The sequence below is a fragment of the Aquarana catesbeiana genome, linkage group LG04 (assembly GCF_042186555.1).
Source record: "Aquarana catesbeiana isolate 2022-GZ linkage group LG04, ASM4218655v1, whole genome shotgun sequence".
NCBI classification, from domain to species: Eukaryota; Metazoa; Chordata; class Amphibia; order Anura; family Ranidae; genus Aquarana; species Aquarana catesbeiana.
The window spans coordinates 622,429,315-622,451,148 of NC_133327.1; the positions used below are offsets into that span (position 1 = coordinate 622,429,315).

Genomic DNA, 21,834 nt, shown 5'->3' on the forward strand with positions numbered 1-21,834 from the left:
CGTCTACATGAGGGACAACGCTGCTTTAAATTGAGGAGCACTGAAGCATCATTGTTCCCCCATCACATGAAACTACATGACGTAGATGGGATGATCTATGAAGTTATTGTGGAACTTTGCAGAGGTACAACATATGTTGTTTTTTAAAGCGAGGCCACTTTACTATTATAAACTTTGAAGAATGATAAAGAAATTTGACCGAAAACGAATAGTCCTTTTCGATTCTCGGGCTAACCTTAGCAGTCTTCTGATATTTTCATGTATCTGCTCTTTACCAGACTTGGCATACCTTCAATTTTGGTCTTAAATTGTGGGTATTGGTTGAGAACTTCCAGTTGTTTCCTCCAGTCAAATTTATTTCTCCAGTAAGACACCACTTTCCGCAGGTGGATGGAGTTGAAGCCATAGTTGAAGCGGCTGCCCTCCAGTGGCTCCGTGTAACGGGTCTGATCTATCCGGTGGAACAAATCCTGCAAAAGACACATAGAAGCTATAAGAAGTGAAAAGTAATCAATTAAAAGGGGTCCTATTGTCATCATATTTATTCATCTTGTTTACTGAACCAATAATGTTAAAAGAGGTTTCAAGGCTGCTGGAAGAAACATCAACAATATTCAATATGATGATGACACTACACTCATAGCTGAAAACTGAGAAGATTTGAGTTAAAGAACATAATGAAAATATGGAGAAACAGAGCATTCTGGAGAACAACTTCCACTGTGGTCACCAGGAGTCAATGTCAACTTGATGGCATTTAAAGGATAAGGAACCCCCCCCCCCCCAATAAATCATTATACCTACCTAGATCTTACTCCAAGAGAGCCAAAAGCATTGTTCACACCTCTAGGGGGCCAGGGTAAGGGGTCGGCAAAATCCAGATCCCCAGTCACTCGCTGGGGATTTGGATTTTTAAAATACCTGTCCCTCCAGCAGGCAAACTAAAACTTCCACCCTACGCCCCATAGAAGAGAGGGTGCAGCATGGAAGCTTTAATTTGCCTTGCCTGCGAGGATTGGAGTGCAATGCCGAGGAAGGGATCCTGGTGGCCGGTGAGCAGAGAGAAGGGGGCCGGGCTGCACAGGAGGGGCGGGGCTTGCCATGCCATGCACAGCTCTCTTGGAGGGGGTGTTCCCTGTACTGTGGCGGGACACGGGGCTCTCTGCTCTGTCTGCTCTCCGATGTCTCCGTCCTGTCCCGGGCCGCGTGTGTGTGTGTGTGCGGGGATCGATCAGATGTCACTGATCTACTGAGAGGCTACTGAACTGCTCAGGAGAGCACCTGTCTATTTACTACCCTAGCCTGTCCATATACTACCCTAGCCTGTCCATATACTACCCTAGCCTGTCCATATACTACCCTAGTCTGTCCATATACTGATATAGCACCCTGGAGTTTAGGCAGGGTTGCTCCTAAATTTACCTGCCAGGAGTAGCTACCTTGGCTAATTGTTAGGGATCATCTGATTTCTGCCTAAGTCTGGCACTGCTGCACGTTTCTCTTCTGCCACTAGGTGGCCAGGTACCTGGTGGCATAAGATAAGAGAAGGTCGATGCAAGGTCAGATTATGGATATATGGGATATCTCAGCCAATGGGCAAGGGCTTTCTTGGATCCCTTGGCCTGCTGGGAGAGCCTATATATTTGGGTGGAGTCAGGTGATCGGGGTTCTGTGCTACCTGGATGGCTGTCTGGGTGGACGTGTGTTGTACTGCCCAGGTTGCTAGGCTAGAGATTGGGCCTATCCTGGGCCCTAAGCCCTTAGTCTTAGTCCTAAGAATAAGACTAAAACTAAAACGAAATTTGCTGCCAAAATTAACACTGGTTCGAGGTAGAGGGGAAGCTGTCGCCACTAAGGGACCAACCACCCTATTACCAGGGACCACAGTGAGTAACTGAAGCAAGTACCGGAGCAGTATTCTCACCAACCGGTGACGGTGCAGAATCTGGAAACTTCGGTGGGTATCAAGCCAAGGATTCAGCCAGCGGAGGTGATACTTGCAGAGCACCCTTGTGTGTCAAGCCAGGGACCGAGCAGGCCAGTGGGGTGAAGCTTGAGAAGTATCTTGAGTGCCAAGCTAGGGACCCAGCAGAGAAGCGGGGGTGATGCTTGAGGAAGATACTACAGTGAAGATTGGAGGAGCTCATAGGATTCTGTGGCAGAGGATCGTCTAGTCTAGTGAGAGATTCGGAGCTCAGTGGGCTGAAGAACTACAAGAAGTGATTGTAGTGGAAGTGAAGGAACTGTTACACTTTGTGTTAAGAATTGTTAAAGACTGTTGCCATAGGAGACAGCATTCCTACACATGCAGATGTGGTGTCTCGCTGGATGGCTTTCCCTGCATGGATGTCCTCCTGTTGAAGCCTCAGAGTCTGCCAATTAACCTTGCAACTACATAAGGGTGTCCTGGCCCTAACCCTCTCTCCCAAAGTTCTGTTAAGAGAAATAAAACCTCTTTTTTATTCAAGAAGTGTCTGGCGCCTAATTACTCTGGCTACTTTGCACCCACTATGCCTCACAACCCACCATATACAGAAGGGTGTCAGCTATCTCTGGCCCTGGAGGTTCTCATTAGATCGAAGGAGGCCTGGGACCTTGCTACACTAACCTAGCCTGTCTATATACTACCCTAGCCTTTCCATATACTACCCTAGCCTGTCCATATACTATCCTAGCCTGTCCATATACTACCCTAGCCTGTCCATTTACTTCTCTAACCTGTCCATTTACAACCCTGGCCTGTCCATATACCTGCGGACCTCGGCTGGCATGAGGAAGTGAGGCGGTTGTCGCCCCTATTTGTCTTCAGGCCGGGTCCAGAGGCGCAGGTGCGGGCCTGCGGACCACAGCTGTAGAAATAGGTAGAGAGGCACCGCATAAATCTCCACCCTGCCACCTCCACCATGTACATGGCTAGGGCAAAGGGGGTGGAGTCAGGGGCGGCAAAATGAGGTTTCACCTAGTATGTCAAAAATCCATGCACCAGCCCTGCATCCATGCCTGCACAGTTCAGCCCCATAGGCTTCTATGGGACTAGTGGATGAATAGGAGCCAATCTGTCTACCAGCCCAAAAAACATGCAGGTGAGGATGTCAAATCAGCTATCCGACAGAGGGATGTAAAAAATGCCATAGGAGCAGGAGCAGGATCTAGGTAAGTATAGCAATTTACCAATTCTTAGATGTGGTGGTTGCTTTAGCCCGGGTTCACACCTATGCGAATTAGATGTGCGTTTCCCCACATCTAATTCGCATAGTAGGAGAATGTGACTGGCTCCCTATGGAGCCGGTTCACATATCTCCGGGGCGGCTGCGGAGTGCACTGCACAAAAATGCTGTGCGTCTTTGGCTCCGTTTCCAAATTCAGGCATAGAATCGGCCCTGATTCGTCCCTGAAACGAGGAACAGGGACGCACAGCGCTTCTGTGCGATCCGCAGCCCGGTATAGTATGAACCCGGGCTTAGCTTTATTTTTTAGTCGTTCTTTATTCTATTTTCACCTGGTGATCTCGCCAGTTAGTCTGTTGTTTTTCAAAAGAACAAGCTCTCTTCCAGATGTATCAGTTTACAGGAATGAGATGAACTATTTAACACTGACACGGGTGATCATATTTATTTTATTCATGTAAAACCTTTACCCAAAAATAGATGAAAGAAAACAGTTTGCTGTAACTGATTATAAAGTATGAGCTGGAGTTTGGCATCAATTCATTGGTGTATTTAAATCTGACAATGCTGATGTCTGTTGTGCCTCCGGTGCTTATTCATCCAGAGTGGGGGCAACGTATGACAGGAGGTGTGTTACTGGCCAGATCACCAGGTGAAAACATGGGGGAAAAAACCCTAAAAAAGGGAAAAATGAATGCAGCCACCACATCTAATGTTTGGTAAGCTGCAATATATTACATTTTAAGTCTTGAGCCTAATACCGCTTTATGGTAGTGGTGGGGCGAGGGGAGTAGGATGGGCTAGGCCAAGGGGTAGGGAAAAATTAACCTTCAAAGGGGTTGTAAACCCTCGTGTTTTTTCACACTAATGCATCCTATGCATTAAAGCGGGGGTCCACCTATCTATCGTTTTTTTTTTTTTTTTGAGTTCATTCACAAATTTTTCTTCTCAGCATTACATACTCACATATTGTGTGTAATATGTCTGCATGTGTCAGATTTCGTCGGAAAGAATAACTTGTATTATTCACTGCAGGCGGTTTCCATCTTCATTGTGGGCATTTGAAGCCCACAAGCATTTATTTCCTGGATGTGGTGAATGCTGTGCTCCCAGCATTCACTGCTCGTTCCCGCACATGCTCAGTGGCATCCTGGGAAGCCTGAGACTAGCTCCCAGGAGTCTGGGAGAGGCTAGAAACACGCCTACTCCCACGGGAGGAGAACCAGGAAGTGCAAAAAAGAATAAAAGGTACCGTATTTATCGGCGTATAACACGCACAGGCGTATAACACGCACATTCATTTTAAGAGGGAAGTTTCAGGAAAAAATACCTACATTTTAAATAAGAAACTTTGAAGCAAAATAAGAGTCAGTGCTCATCTGCAGCTTGACCATTGTCATCAATGCAGCAGCCTCACCATTGTCATCAATGCAGCAGCCTCACCATTGTCATCAATGCAGCAGCCTCACCATTGTCATCAATGCAGCAGCCTCACCATTGTCATCAATGCAGCAGCCTCACCATTGCCTTCAATGCAGCAGCCTCACCATTGCCATCAGTGCAGCCTGATCGAACAGAACAGTGGTCCAATGGCGGCCCAGGAAACGGGGCTTCCTATTACAGAGGCCGCCAAGTAAACAGGAGATTCTCACTGAATGTAATCTGACGGCGCTCATCCCACCCGCTCCCTGTCCCCTCTGAGGCAGCTAAAATTGAAGTATTGGCATATAACACGCACACGCTATTTGCACCCGATTTTTATGGTAAAAAAGTGAGTGTTATACGCCAATAAATACAGTAATTACAGCGATTTAAATTTTTTTAAACGGCATGTCAGCATCTAGGCAAGGAAGAGAATACATACAGATATTGTTCAAAATTTGGGTGGAACTCCGCTTTAAGTTAAAAAAACTTTTGACACTGACCGGCCCCCCCACGTTTTACTCACCTGAGCCCGTTCGCTCCTTCAGTGGAGATGCGCTGTACCTCTCTGCCCGGGGTTCTCGGCTCTTGATTGGATAGATTGATAGCAGCGCAGCCATTGGCTCCCGCTGCTGTCAATCAAATCCAATGACGTGGGCGCCGCGGGGAGCACGGCTGAGTCCGGCATTCTGTGTCTATGGAAGCAAATGCTGGACTCGGTAGCGCGCCTGCAAGGTAACACCCTGGGAGAGCGCTTCTCATAGGGGGTTTGCCGATGTGAGAAGGAGCCGCGAGCGCCGTTGGGGGACCCCAGAAGAGGAGGATCGGGGCCACACTGTGCAAAACGAACTGCACAGTGGAGGTAAGTAGGATGTTTGTTACTTAAGAAAAAAAATAGGATTTACAACCCCTTTACGTGTTGTTAAGTTGACAATGACTCCTGGCGACCACATTGAACGTTTGTGGGCAAGTTTCCCTATCCTTTAATAATAGTAGTTGTCTTTTTACAGCTTATGTTTGGGGTTGCGCTAGCCAGTGCAGAAACCAGAAGATATTTTGATCATACCTGCAGATCTAATCACCTTCTTAGTGCCTATGGCCTCACTTCAGTTTTACAAAATCTTTCTTTGTACACACACAGAATCCCTCAACAAATATGCTATAGATCTATACAGAACAGTTCAAGTTTATCTTACGCCAAAGGAATTGAGTAAAAATCTAAGAAGGACACCACTGCAATGAAAACGATTTTTTTTTAGATTAGAAAGGAAAGGCTTGAACCTCCTCCTGTGCTCCGCCTGAAGATTTCACACCACTTCCTGTCATAGTGATAACATGGTCTCCAATGATGGAAGTGAAAGAAAAATCCTGCAACTGGAACCAAGGAGCAATACAAATCTTTCCCCCACTCTATAAAACACAAAAATAAAGTTTTAGTGAAAGTTACACTTTGACATACACATACCACCATGTTATCATGCCTATCCCATTATCTCCTGCACCTAAAACACCCAACCAGCATAACTCAACCTATGGTGACAGGCAGTAATGGAGAGAGCTTTTGGAAATGGCTAAGTAAGCCCTTTGGGCCTTCCAGAGTCAGCAATAACCTCTCCTATGTTCTCCCTTTTCCAGACCAACATATATAGACAGATGGAAAGTCAAGATTGGTGTAGACAGGGGACCAAACCATTTCTCATAAAGGAACTTTCTGCATTAATTGTCTATGACTCTTTGCAAAAGCATCCCTCTAACTCAGGGGTAGGCAACCTCTGCCCTCCAGCTGTGGTGAAACTACAATCCCGTCATGCCTTTTGCATCTAGGAGTCATGCCTATGATTGTCAGGGTCTTGCAAAGTATCATGGGATTTGTAGTTTCACCGCAGCTGGAGGGCCAAGGTTGCCTACCCCTGCTCTAACTGGTACAGTAGCAGATTAAATGCAGAGACATCCACAGTACACTATATTACCAAAAGTATTGGGACGCCTGCCTTTACACACAAAGGCAGGAAGGGAAGGAAGAGGCCACCCCCCAAACTGTTCCCACAAAGTTGGGAGCATGAAAATGTCCAAAATGTCTTGGTATGCTGACGCTTTAAGAGTTCCCTTCACTGGAACTAAGGGGCCAAGCCCAAACCCTGAAAAACAACCCCACACCATAATCCCCCCTCCACCAAATGATTTGGACCAGTGCACAAAGCAAGGTCCACAAAGACATGGATGAGCGAGTTTGGGGCAGAGGAACTTGTTTGGCCTCCACAGAGTCCTGACCTCAACTCAATAGAATACCTTTGGGATGAAAGAGTGGACACTGCGAGCCAGGCCTTCTCGTCCAACATCAGTGCCTGACCTCACAAATGCACTTCTGGAAGAATGGTCAAACATTCCCATAGACACACTCCTAAACCTTGTGGACAGCCTTCCCAGAAGAGTTGAAGCTGTTATAGCTGCAAAAGGTGGGCCAACTCAATATTGAACCCTACAGACTAAGACTGGGATGCCATTAAAGTTCATGTGCGTGAAAAGGCAGGCGTCCCAATACTTCTGGTAATATAGTGTATATGCTCTACTATGTACTTGTTATTAGATACAGCACATGAAATCAGCTTACATTTAGCTCCTCTTCTGAAGTCTCAATTTTGAAAGGACGGATATCTTCGTTATCATCATCTTGTCTCTGCCCAGGACCCCACCATCCATCTCCCATTGGCAAAGTGTCATCTGTTTTCCTGAAGACAAAGTGGTAGAGGAGAGCCCCGACCACCAGCGCTCCAACAATTTCTAGGAGCATTTTACCTACAAGAAATAATCGCACAGTCAGTGGACCTCAGGCCAACTGGTCAAATTGTTTCCAGGGACTATGCGTCTTAGCTAGTGCCCCATATACACTTCCAACCAAACGTGACATTTTTACTACATACAGGATTTATTTAGAGTTTTAAAAAGATGGGGATGTTTCAAAATACGCTAAAAAGGGCTGATGTACACTGGGCGTTTGACGCTACTGTTAGGGACAGCAGGTGTTTTTTTTACTGCCTCTAAACTCTCCTGCATGTTATTCTATGTGTTCATACACGCATAGGCTTTTAGCAGCGTTTTGTGGCAGGAGAGTTTAGTGGCAGAAAAAAAAACCTACCGGTACTTCCAGGGCGTTCTGGAGCACCAGCATTTTGGCAGAAAAAAAACTCTGACAGCTCCTAAACTCTGCTAGTGACAACCAGTGAATAGCTGGCTGTTAAGAAGCGGGCCGGTGTCCTATCGAAAATAGTCCCCCATCGGATAGTGTCTGCCTTCTACTGTGCAAGTGCAGAGCCTGGCATTGGACAGTGTCCGCCCTCTACCGCGCAAGCGCCAACGGAGTACATAGGACACTCCGAAAATTGCCGAAAATCAATAGCTGAGCATTATCTCTACAGGGTGCATGCGCACTTTGCACAGTTAATACCTAAGGGTCCTTTCACACTGGGGCGGTTTGCAGGCGCTATTGCGCTAATAATAGCACCTGCAAACCAACTCGAAACAGCCGCTGCTTTAATTCCAGTGTGAAAGCCCCGAGGGCTTTTACACTGGAGCCTCTGCATGTGTTATGGATACGGGATAATTACTTCAGTGATTCCTTGTTCAGCTAATTGTTTTGTTAATTGCGGCAGAGGGCACCGGAGCGTGGCGGGAGGGGGGCCCTCTCCTGCCACCAATAAAAGTGATCTTGCGGCGAATCCACTGCTGAGACCACTTTTATCTGAAAGCGGACCGCCCGCTAAAGAAGTGGATACCGGGGTTATGGCAGCTAGCTGCTGCCATAACAAAAATATTCCACTTGAAAGAGCCACCGTATAAAGAACGGTGGGCGGTCCGTAAGTGGTTAAATTGTGACATGTTAGGTATTCTATTTACTCGGCGTAACATCATCTTGCACATTATACAAAAAAAATCGGGCTAACGTTAGTGTTGTTTTTTTTTTTTTATTCATGAAACAGTTTTTTCCCCCAAAAAAAACGAGTTTAAAAAAATAGCTGCGCAAATAACTGTGGGACATAAAAAGTTGCAACGACCACCATTTTATTCCGTAGGGTGTCTGCTAAAACAATATATATAATGTTTGGGGGTTCTGAGTAATTTTATAGCCAAAAAAAAGGGGTTACTTACCATAAGTAATATACAAATAATTATTATATAATTGTTTTTAAGGTAATTTATTTTCAAAATCTGTACTCAAGCAGGTGGCTTTAACGGACAAATTACTGAAGTTTGAAGTTATAACTTGCAACCAGTAATTTCACAGTAAACAGATAAATAATAAATGATTATGTTATAACATATAGCATAATAATATATGATTTAGCTTGAATATAACAGTACCTTTTCAGCAACAGAAGATTCTCATTCTCCCTCTTAATTGTGAGAAAAACATGGGATTGTGGTACACATAGGTGTCCTTTTATGAAACTGCGATAAAATACCGCTATTCAGTTCTCAGGCATTCTCAGAGGAGATCGGTCTCCTCTGAGTGCCTGTTTATGATGGTCTGTAGATCGCTTCTCATGTTGAGTTGAGAAGTGATCTACAAACTCTGGGAACTCCTGAGAACGGCTCCTCTCACTGTAATCTCGTGTGATGTAGCGGGATTACAGTATGAGGAAGTGTAAAATACAAAAAGTTGAACACGAATCAGCACACATTATTCCCCAATATTAATAAAATAATAAAGTTAAATTCCCCCTACACAATATACATTAACCTAATTATAAAAAAACATTATTTTTATCAATATTTAAAGATCATACATGTGCCTATTTAAATGTGAATGGTGTATAGTAAATGAATGTAATCCACATATGTAATGCAGCTATACACCATTCATATAAATGCAAAATACATTTATAATAATTAAAAAATAATTTTAATAAAGTATACAAGTATAAATATGTATTAATAAATTTAAATAAAATATATTTCATAATTGATAAACTCCCGTATAACTGTAATAGAACATGCCATGGGTAAAACTATATTTCAGTGTTTACAAAATTTTATTTACTAATAAATTCAAAATTATATAAAAATGACATTAATAATAGCTTAATACATTAATTATTAAAAAATACATCATTAAATAATTATTAAATAATAATTAATAATTAATACTAATTAATTAATCATATCTTTTCATGTGACAATACTGAATAAATGACACGCTACAATGTAAAGTAGTGAGTGTACAGCTTGTATAGCCGTTATTGTCTAAACCGCTGAAAACAAAAGTGAGTACACCCCTAATTAAAAATGTCCAAATTGGGCCCAAAGTGTCAATATTTTGTGTGGCCACCATTATTTTCCAGCACTTTTCTTAACCCTCTTGGGCATGGAGTTTACCAGAGCTTCACAGGTTGCCACTGGAGTCCTCTTCCACTCCTCCATGATGACATCACGGTGCTGGTGGATGTTAGAGACCTTACGCTCCTCCACCCTCCGTTTGAAGATGCCCCACAGATGCTCAATAAGGTTTAGGTCTGCAGACATGCTTGGCTAGTCAATGACCTTTACCCTCAGCTTCTTTAGAAAGACAGTGGTCGTGTTGGAGGAGTGTTTGGGGTCGTTATCATGTTGGAATACTGCCCTATGGCCCAGTCTCTGAAAGGAGGGGATCATGTCACAGTACATGTTGGCATTCATGTTTGTCTCAATGAACTGTAGCTCCCCAGTGCCGGGAGCACTCACGAAGCCCCAGACCATGACACTCCCACCACCATAATTGACTGTAGGTAAGACACACTTGTCTTTGTACTCCTCACCTGTTTGCCGCCAAACACGCTTGACACCATCTGAACCAAATAAGTTTATCTTGGTCTCATTAGACCACAGGACAATCCATGTCCTTAGTCTGCTTAACTTCAGCAAACTGTTTACGGGCTTTATTGTGCATCATCTTTAAGGCTTCATTCTGGGACGACAGCCATGCAGACCAATTTGATGCAGTGTACAGCGTATGTTCTGAGCACTGACAGGATGACCCCCTCACCCCTTCAACCTTTGCAGCAATGCTGGCAGCACTTATACGCCTATTTTCCAAAGACAACCTCAGGATATGATGCTGAGCACGTGCACTCAATTTCTTTGGTCAACCATATCAAGGCTTGCTCTGATTGAAACCCGTCCTGTTAAACTGCTGTATGGTCTTGGCCACTGTGCTGCAGCTGAGTTTACGTGTTTTGGAAATCTTCTTATAGCCTAGGCCAGGGGTCTTCAAACTGCGTCCCTCCAGGTGTTCAGGAACTACAATTCCCATCATGCCTAGTCATGTCTGTGAATGTCAGAGTTTTACAATACCTCATGGGTAGTGTAGTTCTGCAACAGCTGGAGGGCCGTAGTTTGAGGATCCCTGGCCTAGGCCATCTTTATGTAGAGCAACAATTCCTTTTTCTCACATGCTCAGAGGGTTCGTTGCCATGAGGTGCCATGTTGAACTTCCAGTAAACAGCATGAGAGAGTGAGAGCGATAACACCAAATTTAACAGACCTGCTCCCCATTCACACCTGAGACCTAGTAACACTAACAAGTCACATGACACCGGGGAGGGAAAATGGCTAATTGTGCCCAAGTTGAACATTTTCACGTAGGGGTGTACTCACTTTTGTTGCTAGCGGTTTTGACATTAAAGAGGAGCTCCACCTTAAACAAAAAATATTAAAAGTTAGCAGCTACAAATACTGCAGCTGCTGAATTTTAATAAATGGACACTTACCTGTCCCAGGGTTCAGTGATGTCAGCAGCCAAAGCCGATCGATCGCTCGTCTCTCGGCTGCCCCCACTGCCATCCTCGGTCAGGGAATCAGGAAGTGAAGCATTGCAGCTTAACTGCCCGGTTCCCTACTGCGCATGCGCGAGTCGCGCTGTGCGTCTACACTGGTCCCCGTTGTGTTGTGGGAACTGTGTGTTTCCCACAACACAACGGGAGGGGGGCAGGCATTTGCGGCTAGCTATTCCCGGAAGTGGGTGCAGATACCTGTATTATACAGGTATCTGCACCCCCCTCCCCCCTGAAAGGTGCCAATTGAGGCACCGGAGGGGGGGAGGAATCCGATGAGCGGAAGTTCCACTTTAGGGTGGAACTCCGCTTTAAGGCTTTGTGTTGAGTTATTTTGAGGGGACAGCAAATTTACACTGTTATACAAGCTGTACACTCACTACTTTACATTGTACCAATGTGTCATTTTTTCAGTGCTGTCACATGAAAATATATGTATTTACAAAAATGTGAAGGGTGTACCCACTTTTATGAGGTACTGTAAATAAGAGAGAGAGAAAGAGGCTGGCATCACAATTGTGCAATCACAGAAATTGCATCTCACGCATTGCTGTGCATATCACATGCAATATTTGTGCGATATTAATTTAAATCATATTGCATTTGCACCAAAATTGTACAGGACCCTTTAAGTGGTCCGCACTGGAAACGGATCGCACTGGTGTTTACACCGATGCGATACGATTCCTGCAGCATTTCATAGTTCACACTGTGATCTTTGAAATGATCTGGCGGTGTCATTAACTTTACATTGACAGCCGCAGCGGTGCGCAGATGTCAATGCAGGTGCGATGTGGAAACCCGCACAGGGATCACGCTGGTTCCCGCATCGCACAAGTGTGAACCCAGCCAGAGACGTGAACATGTAAATAAAATAAAAAAATATATAATATATCTATATATAGATATATATCTATATCTATATAGATATATATCTATATAGATATATATATCTATATATCTATATAGATATATATCTATATAGATATATATATAGAGATATATAGATATATATATCTATATATAGATATATATATATATAGATCTATATATAGATCTATATATATATAGATCTATATATAGATATATATATATATATCTATATATAGATATATATATATATATATATATATATATATATATATATATATATATATACACATACACATTGAAATAAACACACACACACACACACACACACACACACACACACACACACACACATACATACATATATATATATATATATATATATATATATATATATATATACTGTATATATATATATATATATATATATATGTATATATATATATATATATATATATATGTATATATATATATATATATATATATATACACACACATACACACATATATATATACACTATAGATTGCTAACCTGCTAGTTTTGGGGTGTGTAATGGTAGGGAAGATGTGCTCTGGCTGTATGGCTGCTCGTGGATGAAAGGAGGAAGTCAAAAGACTTCTTACTTCCTCCAGAATACTCAGCCAGCTTCGCGCTTCTCTCTCTGATTCTCCACCTCTGGAATGGTGAACCAGAAAGTGAGAATTCTGTCACAGATCGCTAGTGAGGTGCCGAGATCGCACCTTCATACACTGGCCGTTTCTGTGACAGTCAGTTACAGATTCTCACTGTGCTGCGATAATCAGTGGAAAACATGTTCTCCGCTGATTACCTCAGTTTCATACACTGGTAATGACCTGAGATCAGCGGCAAGACTCGGGATCGCCGCTTATCTCAGTTTCATAAAGGGACACCATAAACACATGTTTTTTCCTTGTAGTTATGAGGGCTGGGCTGGACGGGAGCATTTGTCTTTTAGACACATGCCCCTTCTATGACACTGCAGTGAGAGGCGTGCCTCCACTGCAGCATTTTTATTGGACAGCTTGGACCAATGGTACTTTACCATTGGTCCAAGTCTCCAAGCTGTTAAATTGAGCTCAGTGCCTCTGACAAGAAGTGAGAGGCACTGTGAGCTTATCCTCTCAGTCTGCTGCAAACAGAGTGTGCCAGCTTGTATTTAAAGTGGCCGCTCTGTATTTAGTTTCTGACAGGCTGCGCAAGGAGCCCCACATCTCTGGAACCATAGGTCATTTACCAGTGGTGGGGTAGCACTTAGGCTACATACCCCCCAAATTTGGGGTCTCTATGACACCAGGTAGCCAAGCTACAACCCTCAAAGCTCGATTTTTTTTTTTTTTATGTTCAGGCAGCTGTGCTTCCCTGATATATAGATAGATATAGCTGAATGAGGAGGGACATACCCCAACCTGCTCTCCTAGCAGAGAAATACCTTAATTAGTCAGTATACAGATACATCCAAAAAAGCATCCCGACAATGCTAGGCTCTATTAATAACTGAAACTAATATTACAAACCCAGTTAAATAAATCTCCCTTTCGGTTTGTCCTTTTTGTTCATAAAGAGATTCAATAAGAGAGAGACAGTCTGATAGCAAACAGCTTCTTCTTTAGAAAACCCATCATTCTTACCAGTGTTATGGGTGTACCTTTTAGTAAATGTTTATTTGTACAGCAAGATTTTAAATACATACTGTAGTACGAAAAAATCATTTTTGAAAACCATAAACTTAAAAAAATCAAACTACAACTGACCCCAATCCATTATTATAGATTCAATTCCCTTTAAGGTAAACCAAGGTAATATAAATTGATAAAAACCATGGGCATATAAAAGCGAGGATGTTTTTGCAGCACTGATCAATGGTCAATATAAAACACTTTGAGAGTCAAGACCTTTCCAAAATAAATCTCTGAGACTTGGCATTGATGCTGGGAATCAGGAGAAACTGACAAGCACATAGATGTATAACGATGATGTCCCCTCACCTTCATAGTCCTCAGCCCACAGAGGAGATTGTTACCTTGTTATGAGCCGCTGAGAGCCCAGAAACAATCCCACACAATAAAACTACAGTGCAAATAAAACTCCGAACAACAAAGGCATATCGAGGGAAAATGCAGGTCCCCGCTGATTTTGTTTACGCTTCAGATAATAGGGGAAGTGTCCAGGAAAGAAGGCTCTCAGCGCTATGCTGGAAATTAGAAGACAGCTAGAGATTGTGTCGGTCTCTGTAAAAGAAAAAACTCCAGCAAAGACAGATAAATCTGTTTTTATATCATAATGGGTTCTGTGCAATATAGTATTTTCTTTTCTGTGCAGCCAGCCCCTGGCTCTCCTTCCATATTTCTTTATTCTGGATAAAGAGGGGAAGGACTGGATTCTGCGGTGGCCTTATTGATGTACAGTACATTTAACATTTGGTAATGTATCTGCTCACTTTCTGTCCCAGTGACCATACAGAACATAAAAGCTGATCTCCAAACCGATATAACAGATACAAATTAATACAGCTCTATCTTTCTTTTTAGTATTATTTTAAATGCAAGCAGTGTAAGTTAATGAATTTGACATGGTATCAGTCCATTGCTACCCCCTGTACAGCAGAGATCAGACTGAGAAAGGAAGAAGCACCACAAGGAGCCAATAAATTGTGCTGCAGTATAAATGGAATGTAAGTGGTGCCCATATCTCCCAACTTGCCAACTTCCAAATGAGGGAACTTAAAGTAATTGTTACCCCAACACTTCATATTCCTGATATGTGCCTGTTGTACCATGTACTTGTATGAGAAAGTATCCTGTTCTCTTTGCATTGCTTCCTTTGTACGAAATGCCTGGTGTCCCTGCTAATCCCCTTGCTTATTAAATACTGACCGCGCTAAGCAGGAGAGCACACTGTGGTTATTTCTCTAGCTGTGCTGGGAACTCAGTGTGCTCTCCTCCAATGATCAGACTTGTCCTGACACGCCCCCTCTGCATAGCCATTCACTGGCTGCTGCTTCTCCTCCTCCTCCTAGCTATTATGCAACTGAGAACAGAGGGAATGTGAAAAATGTTTTGCACTCCATTTCTATTTTAAACGGAATGGGTTGTTTTACAAGGTAATCGTTTACAATCACTTTAACCACTTGAGCTTCGGAAGGTTTTACCCCCTTCATGACCAGACCATTTTTTGCTATGCAGCACTGTGCTACTTTAACTGGTAATTGTTCGGTCATGCAACACTGTACCCAAATAAAATTGATATTTTTTTTTACACAGATAGAGCTATCTTTTGGTGCTATGTAATCACCACTGTTTTTTTTTTATTTTGCTACTTAAACAAGAGAATCCAACCAAACCATCCAATTTTGAAAAAACACGTTTTTCTTAGTTTCTGTTATAAAATTTTGCAAACAATTAATCTTTCTTCATAAATTTAGGCCAAAATGTAGCCTGCTACATTCTTATGCCGCGTGCACACGAGCGGATTTTCCGCTTAAAGTGGAGTTCCACCCAAAAGTGGAACTTCCACTCATCGGATTCCTCCCCCCTCCGGTGTCACAGTTGGCACCTTTCAGGGGGGAGGGGGGTACAGATACCTGTATATTACAGGTATCTGTACCCACTTCCGGCGTAGATAGCCGCAGAATCTGCGGTTATTTACGCCACATCCTGTTCCCCCCCCCCCCCCGCTGTCTGCTGGGAAACACACGGGTCCCAGAGACAGCAGGGACCAGCCGTATTGCGCTGCGCGACTCGCGCATGCGCAGTAGGGAACCGGGAAGTGAAGCCGCACGGCTTCACTTCCTGATTCCCTTCCCGAAGATGGAGGCGGCAGCACCCGAGGACAGAGAGACGGTTCGGCCTCGGGTGCTGACATCGCGGGGGCCCTGGACAGGTAAGTGTCCATGTTTTAAAAGTCAGCAGCTGCAGTATTTGTAGCTGCTGACTTAAAAAAAAAAACATTTTGGTGGAGCTCCGCTTTAAGCTTGCCTTGCATACACACGGTCACACAAAAGTTCTCTGAACTTTCGACTGTCACGAACGCGGTGATGTACAACACTACAACGAGCCAAGAAAATGAAGTTCAATGCTTCTGAGCATGCGTCGAATTGTTTCCAAGCATGCGTAGGAATTTTGCACGTTGGAATTTGTACAGGCGATCACATTTTCGGATAGGAACTTTTTCCGACCGAAAAATTGAGAACCTGCTCTCAATCTTTTGCTAGCGGGAATTCCGCCAGCAAAAGTCCGATGGAGCATACACACGGTCGCATTTTGCGACCAAAAGCTCTCATCGGTCTTTTGCTGGCCGAATTTCCGATCGTTTGTACACGGCATAAAGGTAGAAATAACCCAAATCACTGTGTGAAAGTTATACATTCTATAAACTCTGGTATAGATATATGAAATTTGATCAGTTAATTAATATGGCAAGTATGGATCTCTCATCCAAAGGCTTCTGAACAACGTAGAGAGCTTGGCAAAACATGATACAATTTCCCTTTCCATTTTTGCTTTATTTTTGATGAGCAATCTTCTACCAATTAGGATACTTTCCTTAATAAGTGCAATGTTATTTGTTAATCTAATGTATACTTCTTAACGATGGATATACATGTTACAGTGTGAACCCTGTTGGGGTAACAGGTATTTACAATGCAATATATTTTCATTCTTTATTGAAACTACCATGACACTTACGACTATTATTGTCTTGGAATGTTTGTTATTACCTTATTGTTTGTGTATGAAAACTTTCAATAAAAAGGTATTGATTAAAAAAAAAACTGCAATATATCACAGCTCAATACATTTACCATATAGCATTGGGGTTTATTTACTAAAGGCAAATCCACTTTGCACTGCAAGTGCACTTGAAAGTAAAGTCACTGTAGATCCGAGGGGGACATGCAAGGAAAATAAAAAACAGCATTTTAGCTTGCACATGATTGGATGATAAAATCAGCAGAGCTTCCACTCATTTCAGATCTACTCCTTAGATTTAGAGCGACTGCACTTCCAAGTGCACTTGCAGTGCAAAGTGGATTTACCTTTCGTAAATAACCCCCAATGTGTTAAGTCCAAAACAAATAACATCAAACATGAATGCACATTAACATATACAGCAATAGGTGTCCTTAACCATTTCAATACTAGTTACCTTTACCCCCTTCCTGCCCAGGCCAATTTTCAACTTTCAACGCTGTCACACTTTGAATGACAATTGCGCGATTATGCAATGCTTGTACCCATATGAAGTTTTTATCATTTTTTTCACACAAATGGAGCTTTCTTTTGGTGATATTTATGCACCACTGGATTTTTTATTTTTTGCTAAAAAAACAAAAAATACCAGAAAAAAAAAAACACATTTCCTTAGTTTCTGTCAGAAAATTTTGTAAAGAAGTAAATTTGTCTCCTTCACTGAGGCTGCACTGATGGGCACTGATAGGTTGCACTGATAAGGCAGCACTTATGAGCACTGATGAGGAGGCAGTAATATGCAGCACTGATGGGCACTGATAGGAGGCACTGATATGCAGTACTGATGAGCACTGATAGGCGGTACTGATGTGCAGGCACTGAAAGGCAGCACTGACTGGCATTTCTGATGGGCACTGATTGGCATCACTAATGGGCACATATTGGCATCCCAATGGACACTGATGGGGCTGCACAGATAATCAGGGCTCTGATGATCAGTGCCCTGATTCTCTGTACAGGTCTCCCCTGTGAGGAGATGCTGCTGATTGGCTCTCCTCTCCTCTCACTCCATCAGTATGAGGCGAGGAGAGCCCATAAATGGCACTCCTGTGTTTACATGTGGTCGGCTGTAATTGGACACAGCCGATCATATGGGTAAAGAGTCGCGTCATCGGCTCTTTACCGAGATCGGGGTTGCACCGTGTCCCAGGGACACAGCGCGCCTGCGATTGCCATGCGGCATGCCCCCTTGGGTGCGCAAATGCGGTGAGACTGGGGCGACGTCATATGACATCGCCCCAGAGGGGGTCCCGTCCGCCGTCATTTGTCTATATGGAGGCTGGGAGGAGGTTAAAGTGTCCAAAAAATCAAAGTTTTCAATGTAAAAGTGTGCAATCCTCCTCCATTAGACCTCTGAAGGTATACTGTGGTATCTGGTACCAAGCTACCAGTAGCAGATCCTTTAAGTTATCCTTTAAGTCGATGGTTGTGGAGGTTGTGAAGTTGAACCTTCACCTCAAACTTGCAGTGTTCCTCACACCATTCATTTTTGCAGTGAGATGGGGTGCATTATCCTGCTGAAAGAGGCTACTCTGCCATCAGAGAATACCATTTCCATGTAGGGATGTACTTGGTCAGCAACAATGTTTAGGTAGGTGGTACGTGTCAAATAACATCCACAGGAATGGCAGGACGGAAGGTTTTCCAGCAGAACATTTCTCAAAGCATCACACTACCTCCACCAGTTGCCTTCTTCTCATACTGCATCCTTGTGCCATCTCTTTCCCAGGTAAGGGACGTACACATTCCCAGTCATCCACATTATGTAAAAGAAAATCTGATTCATCATACCAGGCCACCATCTTCCATTGCTCTGTGGTCCAGTTCTGAAGCTCACATGCCCATTGTAGGCACTTTTGGCTATGAACAGGGGTCAGCATGGGCACCCTGACCGGTCTGTGGCTATGCAGCCCCATACACAACAAACTGTGATACTAATTTTTTTTCTGCTTTCGACATATCAATTCCAGGAACAACATGTTCCACTCATTTTTAACCACTTCAGCCCTGGAAGGTTTAACCCCCTTCATGACATTTTTTGCGTTACGGCACTGCGTTGCTTTAACTGACAATTGCGTAGTTGTGCGACGCTGTACCCAAACAACATGTATGTCCTTTTTTCCCACAAATTATTATTATACAGGTTTTATATAGAGCCAACACTTTGCGCAGCGCTTTACAAAAAAAGGCAGACATTACAGCTACCGTATATACTCGAGTATAGGCCGACCCGAATATAAGCCGAGGCACCTAATTTTACCACAAAAAACTGGGAAAACATATTGACTCGAGTATAAGCCCAGGGTGGGAAAATGCAGCAGCTACTGGGTAAACAATGCCCATCTGCAGCCTCACTGTGCCCATTTGCAGCCTAATTGTGCCCATTTGCAGTCTCACTGTGCCCATTTGTAGTCTCTCTGTGCCCATTTGTAGTCTCACTGTGCCCATTTGCAGTCTCACTGTGCCCATTTGTAGTCTCACTGTGCCCATTTGTAGTCTCACTGTGCCTAGTTGTAGTCTCACTGTGCCTAGTTGTAGTCTCACTGTGCCCATTTGCAGTTGTACCTTTCATTACTAAGACAGCATGTGTCTCCCGCTGTGTAATGCATTCTGTTCAGCTGTCCATTGTAACAAAGCCCCGCCTCCTCCTCCTCTGTGATAGGCAGAACACTGATACAGTTTCCCAGCATCGTATCAGTGTTCCTCTATCACGGACGGGCGAGGAGGATACGGGGCTTTGTTTCAGTGGACGGCCGAACAGACTGCATTACACAGCGGGAGACACACGCTGTTTTAGTAATGATACTCACTCGAGTATAAGCCGAGGGGGAGTTTTTCAGCCTAAAAAATGGGCTGAAAAACTAGGCTTATACTCGAGTATATACGGTACATTACAATTTGGTACAAGAGGAATGTTCAGAGGGCCTTGTTCATTAGAGCTTACAATCTAAAAAGGAAGGGTCGATTGAAACAAAAGGTAATAGCTGTGGGGGATGAGCTGATGGAAGAAGTAAAACAGTTAGTTAGAAGCAGGATAGGCTTCATTAAAGAGAAGGGTTTTCAGGGATCGTCTAAAGATGGATAGATTAGGGGACAGTCGGACAGATTGGGGTAGGGAGTTCCAAAGGATGGGAGAAGCTCTGGAGAAATCCTGGAGGCAGATATGGGAGGAGGTGACAAGAGAGCTAGAGAGCAGGAGGTCTTGGGAGGACGGAAGAGAGCGGCTTGGTTGGTATTTTGGGACTAGGTTAATGATGTAGCTGGAGGCAGAGGTATGGATGGCTTTGTAAATTATTGTTAGTACTATGAATTTTATTTGTTGGGTGAGTGGAAGCCAGTGGAGGGATTAACAGGGAGGGGTGGAGGACACTGAATGGTTGGTAAGGTGGATGAGTCTTGCAGCAGCATTCATTATAGACTCAAGGGGGGATAGTCTACGTAAAGGTAATCCAATGAGGAGTGAGTTGCAGTAGTCAAGGCCAGAGATCACCAGGGAGTGAATTAGAAGCTTGGTGGTGTCATTAGTTAAAAAGGGGCGTATTCTGGAAATGTTGCGGAGGCTAAGGCGGCATGATTTGGACAGGGATTGTATGTGGGCCTGAAAGGACAGTTCAGAGTCTAAGGTTACCCCTAGCACCCTGGCATGTGGGGACGGACTCATAGATGTGCCATTGATCTTGTCAGGGGAAGGGGCACGTGGGGGAAGCTCAGTTTTAGATTCAGTTTGAGGAAGTGGTTTGACATCCAGGCTGATATGTCTGTTAGTAAATCAGTGATGCATGAGAGATTGATGGGGTGCAGAGAGATGGATTTGGGTGTCATCAGCATATAAATGGTAGTGGAAGCCATGGGAGGCTATCAGCTGACCCAGGGAGGATGTGTAGATCGAGAATAGTAGAGGTACGAGGACAAAACCTTGGGAGACCCCAACGGTAAGAGGAGTTGGAGAGGAGGAAGTGGAGTTGTAAGTGACACTGAAGGTGCGATGAGATAGGTAAGATTCGAACCAACAGAGAGTGCAGCCATGAAGACCAAGCAAATTGAGTTTTTTGAGGAGGAGGGGGTGGTCAACTGTATCAAAGGCAGCGGAAAGGTCCAAGAGTAAGAGTACGGAATAATGACCGTTGGTTTTGGCTGTTAGTAAGTCATTTGTGAATTTTAGGAGGGCAGTTTTTGTGGAGTGCTGTGGGCGAAATCCAGACTGAAGGGGATCAAGAAGGTTATTCTCAATGAGGTGGTCGCTCAGTCAGTTGTAGACTAAACGTTCAAGGAGTTTGGAGGCAAAAGGGAGTAAATAGAGCTTTCTTTTGGTGGTATTTGATCACCTCTGCGGTTTTTATTTTTTGCGCTGTCAACAAAAAAAGACTGACAAGTTTGAAAAAAAAAACAATATTTTTTACTTTCTGGTATAAAACACATCCTATAAAAAAAAATGTAAAAATCTAATGTCTTCATTCATTTAAGCCAATATGTATTCTGCTACATATTTTTGGTAAAAAAAAAACAATAAGCGTATATTGATTGGTTTGCGCAAACGTTATTGCATCTACAAACTATGGGATAGATTTATGGCATTTTTATTTTAACTAGTAATGGCGGCGATCAGCGATTTTTAGTGGAACTGGGACATTGCAGCAGAACAAATGGGACACTATGTAAGAGTTTTTGGGAACCAGTGACACCTATACAGTAATCAGTGCTAAAAAAAACGCACTGTCACTGTATAAATGACACTGGCAGGGAAGGGGTTAACATCAGTGGCGATCAAAGGGTTAAGTGTGCTCTTAGGGAGTGATTTC

The 21,834-nt window shown here is 43.5% G+C and overlaps 1 protein-coding gene across 2 annotated transcripts in view; it reads right to left on the reverse strand.

Annotated features, from left to right (window-relative positions):
- EPHX1 (epoxide hydrolase 1) overlaps positions 1-21,834 on the reverse strand; it is a 104,312-nt gene that overhangs the window by 47,050 nt on the left and 35,428 nt on the right. The window contains exons 2-3 of one of the 2 annotated variants that reach the window (XM_073628317.1): positions 7,201-7,385; positions 290-470 (exon numbers count right to left, since the gene is read on the reverse strand). In XM_073628317.1, the coding sequence (XP_073484418.1) occupies positions 290-470; positions 7,201-7,380 (361 nt within the window). In that variant the 5' untranslated portion in view covers positions 7,381-7,385. Of the gene's footprint in view, positions 1-289; positions 471-5,870; positions 5,985-7,200; positions 7,386-21,834 lie in introns of those variants that run through there. The other variant, XM_073628318.1, reaches the window with a different exon arrangement.